General features: G+C 39.6%; 2 protein-coding genes across 2 annotated transcripts; both read right to left on the reverse strand.

Annotated features, from left to right (window-relative positions):
- Positions 1 to 453: 453 nt before the first annotated feature.
- On the reverse strand, positions 454 to 4,070 carry sdf2l1 (stromal cell-derived factor 2-like 1). The gene is made up of 3 exons (XM_008335862.2): positions 3,802 to 4,070; positions 3,158 to 3,354; positions 454 to 2,039 (listed from the first exon to the last, which is right to left on the reverse strand). Exons 1-3 carry the CDS (start codon positions 3,974 to 3,976, stop codon positions 1,761 to 1,763), a joined length of 651 nt encoding a protein of 216 aa, XP_008334084.1. The 5' UTR covers positions 3,977 to 4,070; the 3' UTR covers positions 454 to 1,760.
- Positions 4,071 to 4,702: 632 nt separating this feature from the next.
- ankrd34bb (ankyrin repeat domain 34Bb) lies at positions 4,703 to 6,848 on the reverse strand. The gene is made up of 2 exons (XM_017042845.2): positions 6,646 to 6,848; positions 4,703 to 6,178 (listed from the first exon to the last, which is right to left on the reverse strand). Exons 1-2 carry the CDS (start codon positions 6,846 to 6,848, stop codon positions 4,894 to 4,896), a joined length of 1,488 nt encoding a protein of 495 aa, XP_016898334.1. The 3' UTR covers positions 4,703 to 4,893.
- Between the last annotated feature and the right edge of the window lie 162 nt (positions 6,849 to 7,010).

The following is a 7,010-nucleotide window of genomic DNA, read 5'->3' on the forward strand; positions in this document are numbered from 1 at the left end:
CTACTGTGATAGAACACTTTTGAGACTGGGACCTTCTTTAAAGTAGAAGAACTAGAACTAGTTAACTTTTGAGTTCTTGTAGTGTATATATAATATAACTACTTGCTATAATTTGATTATTTTTCAGTAAACGGCTTGTGTGTCTATGTCCAAATGAAAGTGAACTCCTTGTCATTGTGACACCGCTCACCACAGCACACAACCACATGTGACCTCTGCTTCTAACCCATCACCAACGTGAACAGTGGGCAGCTTTAACGGGAGCAGTGAGTGGGGACGGTGCCATGTTCAGAGCACCTCAGCGGGAACTTGGACTCAAACCTGAAGCCTTCCGGACCCAAGTCCGCTTCCTTAACCATCAAGCCACCACTGCAAATTATAGGCCTACATTTACATACGGGCAGTTTCCACACAATTTTTGTTTGTTTAAATTTGACACAGGGCATCTCAACATTTGAGTTTTTGCTTGTAGTTTTATTTTGTCTCCAATATAAGAAGGAACAAACGAATGAAAATACTACATGAACCACAGGATACAGGGGAAAAACCTCACCCTTATTCCAAACCTTACATTTAAATAAGCTGCTTCTGTCAAATATGTTAAAGATACAGACACAGTCACTCAGCAGCAAATCAAATTATAAGTTTAAAACAGTATGTTCACAGTTAACAACTACAGTACCATCAGCCTCCTACAGTGTATGGACAGCATAAGTAATGTAATAAGTAAATCCCTTTTTTAGAAGTCTGGTTTCAATAGCTTTTCCATGTCACACTGCACCTTTAATGCAGTCAATAATTGGATAAAACTCCAAATAATAAAACTCTTTTAGAACGTTGCAACTTTGCGCTTTTACAGATGCCTAAAAAGGGACTTTAAACGTTAAAGTGGCGCCCTCTGTTGGATCATTTGTATATTATTACATTCATGATTAAACGGTCACTCAAGGTAATTTCACAATGATGGAGTCGGCAGCTAAGTGATAAACTACACGCAGAAAATATAAGCTCCTTTAAATAACAACAGAGGGAATTCATCACAGTAAATATCTGTTATCAATTTACTTTCCATAAATTGCAACATAAACTTGATTTTAGCCTTGTGAATATCATATTAAAAATCATAATTTTTGGTAAGGTTCTGGCAAATAAATAGGTAAATTTTAAATAACTAAGCAAATTTTGGTCTTCACCAGTCACTTGTTGTTTTGTCTTTGAACTTTGAAGGTTTAACATGAGCCATCATTTACTGATCGAAGGAAAAAACACTTTAAAAACTGTATTAATCAGTTATTATGTTTTGTGGGGGCATTTTTGCAGCAGTATTATTGAAGTTCCTAACAGCACGTCTGTGTAACTTTGTCACACCTGCATATTAGAATTACACATTAATTCCATGCAAAATCTCTGGTGGAAACTCAGTGGATCTTGACAACCTTTTAACAGCAGGGGGTGGAGAGTTCATTGGCCAAAGTTGTTGTCTCTTTCAAAACAAACTGGGACTGGGTGTGGACCTTTTTTGCACCAGAAATATCTCCTTATTGTTCGGCAACAAATGTTTAACTGGAAAATAGGCTCCACCTCTACAGTCTGTGGTCATCACTCAGGTGTTCTTCCTTACTTTGAAACAAATTTGATGCAGCCAAACATAAAGAAAACTGAAAAGAAACAGCAGAGGTGAACAGGTGTAAACACACGCAGGCCCACACGCACATAAACACACACACAAAGTCTATGCTCTTCTTGCAGTGACGGTATTATCAGAGCTCGTCGTGTCGTAGCAGCTCCGGGCTGGGCTGTATGAAGACACCCTCCATGGCACGCCACCAACTGTGTTGGCCAGGTGAGCTCATGCCGTGCACCTCCCGCTGACCACGGATTGGATGGCCGTACTGTTCCCCTGTCACACTCAGAAAGACGTCAGTTCCAACGTGTTTGAAACGCACCACCTCATCCCGCTCCCAGTGATCGCCATCACACTGCACTGCCCAGACATCTAAATCGTCTCCTTCACCATTCTCACCAAACGCACTGACCTCCTGATGAAGCAAGGAATTGAGGGAGAAAAGAGAAAAGTTTAACTCAAATTAAAGTTACATGCAAAATGCATAGTTTTCTGTCATTTCTAATTATAATCAGATCTAGCCCAAGAGACAATTCCAGAGAGAAACAAGACATAGGCGGAGCTTAAGAAAAAAAGAAAGCCTTTATGTTGTTTAGTATAAAAAGCAAACAATATTAATTTACAAAAAATATTGGTCAGTGATTTGAATGTGTGGGGGGAACAGGTGCCTAGTGTAATTCCCTACATGTCATGTGACAAGCAGAACAATTCAGTTTAAAGAAGGTATGGCTTTTTTGTTTAACAAAAAAATTATAAAATGTTATATAATATATGCAGTATCATTTTATAATTATTTCAGCTGTTTCCATTAGGCGGACACCACAATGGATCATCTGCCTCCATCTCACCCTATCACATGCCATTGTTACACCAACTCTCTCCATGTCCTGTTTTATGACAAGTCTTTTCTGGGATCTCACTCCCTCCACCTTGTCTGTCATCTCCATCTCCAACATCCTTTGCCCACTACAATAATAATCCACTCTCTCTCCTCAACCCTTGTCCAAACCATCTCCACCTCACCTCTCTGACTTCATCTCCAAACTGCTCCACCTTCACTGTCCCTCTGATCTGCTCTGTTCTAATCCTGTCCATCCTGGTCTCTACCAGGGAGAATCTCAGCATCTCAACTGTCTCTAAACCATACATCATAGCCATCAGCCATAGTCCACCCTTTAATATAACTCGTCATTACCCCTCACCTTTCCTTGGCTACTTCTCGTTGACTCTCTTCTAGCCTGATAGTACTTCCGTCTACTGCCTCGTCACCTTCAATAAGATACTCTAGACACATTCCTGAACATCTTTATTCCACCATCAACCTGCCTTGTTATCTCTTCACAGACCAAACACCTTCTTTCCAGTGTTTTCCTCATCATGTTTCTGAAACACTTACTAGATTACACTATAATTCTTATATATATATTCTATTTTTTTCTTTTTGTAAGGATCTGATGATAAATACCAATACCAGGTCTAAGTTAGGTCAATTTATGTGAGAGTGTGTATTTCTGTTTGTGTGTATTCTCTCACCTGGTTATTGGACAGAGGTGAGCTGAAATGGTGTGTATGAAGGTTTCGCCCTGTTTTCATGTGTGTGATACGAATGGTGTCTCCACACTTGATAGCAGCTCCACGCTGACATGGTTTGTGCGGCTTCCCACGAATCTGCCAGTAACTGTTGGCATCATCAGCACTTTCCACACCAGTTACAGACTGCTGTCCACTGCCTACACACACAGACACAAAAAATTAAATATATTCATTCATCTTAAACTATGTAAATGGTTAAGTCTGCTCCTTCCGTTTTATGTTTAGGACAAGGGGAGAAAAATTGGTCGTTTCTGAGTCAAGTTATGACATTTACATTTATATCAGTCAATATTCATTGAGTGATATGATAACAAATCACGTCTTTTTGATGTGTTTTCAAAAAAAATTCAGCACCCTTAACATATACTCATATGCTTCTTTAAATGGTGAGAATGAAATATGATCATTTCTGCTCTATTGTTCTTTAGACTGAAACAAAGGGCTTTTGTTGTTTAAAGCTGGCCAAAACAGGCGGTAAATAGTCGATTTTAACAGGATTTTACAGAGGGAAAACACTACCTATCAAAATAAAAACAAAGTAAAGACATGTTTGTCTATGTCAGAGAGTAAGGACTCAAAGTTACCTGAACCATACTTGACGTCGTGGGAATGGAGGCGGACGTTGTGTCTGGTGTTGAGCAGTTTCACCAGAGAACCGCAGGTAACGGAGTTAATGTCTGAGTCAGCGGATCCCCCCGAAGACCAGAGGACCAGCAGCAGGGGAAGGAACAGCACGGGGACACCACGAATGAGCTTCATGTCTGCGTTCCTGTCTTCAATCAGCAGCGGCAGAACACACACGAAAACGCACACTAACAATGACAGCAGCGGCCGCTTTCAAAGCTCCGACCTATCACAGCCTGACAGGTCCAAACACCGGAAGTAAATGTCAGCGTCTGATTGGTCCAGGTGGCGGATGTATGAACAATTCAATTTGATGAGGAAGTGATGTAGTGCGCATGCTCGAGCCGGTCCGACATTTTGGATAGTTGATGTTTAAAAAAATGTACATTTCTACACACATACATGTTTTGATTTAAAGCTTTGATACATGCATTACTAGTTATTCGATAGATGTGTATTTTATTAACATTAGGTTATAATAAAGATTAAATACAATTAAAACAGAAACAATAAATGTTTATATTATGTAAAGAGATTTACATTATATGCATTTGTTTTAAATTTTAAAAAATTTAAATTTCAAACATTTAACTGTTTATTTTTGCAGTGTGATTGTGGTTTCGAATATAACATCTTAACATTTTAATGCATAAAATTTAAGCCTTTTCATATGTCAGTACTTTGGGGGAAAATCCTAGTTTTGTATAAATATTTAGAAAACAAAAATATAGCATCAAAATAATACATACTGATGTTAAACAATAAAAGTAATTCCAATTTGCAAATGTTTCAATTCTTATTAAAAATAGGAGGGTCCTGTATATGTTTATTTTAATTTCATCAAGGGTTTAAAGAAGACAATACAAAATTAGTATCACTGATTGCTTAAGATGTTACATAAAAAAAGGTGGAACAAAAACTTGGTGATTGAGCTTATTCTGGACTAAACAATTTCAACAGTCAGGTCCACGGATCACCAGTCAGCTCATGCATCACCGTTACATCAAGCCCTAAATTAACACAGGCAGTGCAAGCACAGCCTTGGTTTTGTCCTAGTGATCGGAAGTTTTCTCAAGGTAGACGAACTGGTTTATTTGCTCTGACTGTATTGAGTGTCGTCTCCAGAGGATTCTATTGGTGTTAGGATTTGGCAATGTAGGTGCAGAGGACATAATTGGCTTTAGTCCTGTGTGTTCAATGTTTAGATTCCTACTACTTACACTTAAAGTGTGGTTGGAGCTGCAACCAACACCAATATTTGGTATAGGAGCATGTGGACTAAGTGGTGGAAGGTATCTTGGGCGGTTGTGAATCATGTGATTCAAAAGTTGGGTTCCTAAGGTTCTTTGATCAAGTCTTGCAGTGTCAAATCCCTGGCCAGAACTTTCTAAGGACTCCCTTGATCCTGACAGAGTGGAGGACCTGCTGCTGCTAAGCTTATGTCTTTCAGGTGTGACACCATACTTGGAACCATTTCCAAACTGTGGTAACTGGGAGTCAGAACTATAGTGGTTAATTCCAATGTTCCGTCGATGAACCACATTTTGCAAACTTGAGACAATCAGTTTTGGAAGTAATTCTGAGGAATCTTCATCTACACGGCTTGACTCACAGGTGAAAGGAATATCCTCTTGATGCAAGTTTGGATGTGAAGCAGAATACAGTGAACTTGCAGCACTGTCATAAGACATCTTTCTACCAAAATATCTTCTTCCACCTTCTCGCCTAGCTTCACTGATGGACTTATTAGCATTTCCTCTTTTAAACACTGGATCTCTGACATCAATACTGTGGTAGTGGGACAAAGGAGGGGTATTTCCTTGGCTAGCCGCAGTACTGATTTCATAATATATTTTCTTGTTTAACATGAGTTCGCTTGGTTCTGCTGTCAGAGAAGGAGTCTGGATATGATGGAGCAGTGGTGAGGGATTTTTAGGACACTGCTCAAAGTGTAGTTGGTGGCCAGTGACGTGCTGGTCAACATCAGGAACAGTTCTGTAGTGCAGACCCATGTCAATGTTAGCAGGCGGAGGGACATTAATGTACTGCTTTGTCACATGATGGTCAGTTGACAGGTTGTTGGTGGTGATGATTATAACTTCTTTACCCATAACTTTACAGGCATCCAGTAGGACCTTGAGGTTTTCTTTGTTTCCTGAATTGACAGCATAAACCAATGCAGAAAATCCTTCATGATCTTCTAGTGTTGGATCTGCTCCACTGCTGAGAAGCAATGACAGAATTTCTGACCCAGTTTGCCAAAGACAAGCATGCATCAGTGCAGTTTTCCCCATTTTATCTTGGATGTTTGGGTCTGCACCGTTTTCCAGCAGATACCTGTTAGATATAATAATCAGTCTTAATAACCTAAAACAAAAAAAACTGTTGAACTGTCCACGGTGTACTCCGCCCTCACCTACTGACATAGCCTGTAACCTTATAAGAGGTATAGGCTCTCTTTGTGGGAAAATGTGAACAAGGATTGGGTTCTATTAAAATATTACTTTTACCATCAATCTGTTTTTTATTAGAACCGCCTCAGAGGGATTTTGTACTGGTCATTTTGACCACCTCATCTGCTCTTATCTCAGCCAGGAGAGGTCAATTCCACCAAATCTTAGTTAGCCTTTCCCCAGGAAACGTCTAAATAATTAGATTATGATTTATCAGTAACAAAGCCACTTTGACTTTTATTCACTCAAAATTGTTCAGACGACTAATAATCTACACTGTTAATTATTAGTATGAGTATTGGAACGTTTTTCCCTTCATAAATCTGCATACTTACAATATCTCCCACATACCTGACCATTTTGTGTTTAGGGACACTCTGGGAATCCATTTGCTGTGTCTTGCAGGCCACCATCAGTGGCGTCTCTCCATCTTCATTGCTTTCATTAATGTAGGCTCCGCCCTCTAAAAGCAGTCGAGTGAGACGTAGACGGCTCAGAGTGACAGCCTTCAGCAGGGAGCTTGCTCCTGTATGAACCTCTGTTGTCTCAGCCATGGCGAAGATATCAGTTATCTTTACTATCTCTTCTCTGACAAATGGTCACCATGTGTAGGATAGTACTTCCCAGATGACTGACTGCAACATAAAAAAAAGGTTCAGGTTTTAGTCTTTACAGTTACTCAACTGCCCTTTAAATCTAGAACCATTTAATGGGCT

This window comes from Cynoglossus semilaevis, chromosome Z (assembly GCF_000523025.1).
Source record: "Cynoglossus semilaevis isolate Cse_v1.0 chromosome Z, Cse_v1.0, whole genome shotgun sequence".
NCBI lineage: Eukaryota > Metazoa > Chordata > Actinopteri > Pleuronectiformes > Cynoglossidae > Cynoglossus > Cynoglossus semilaevis.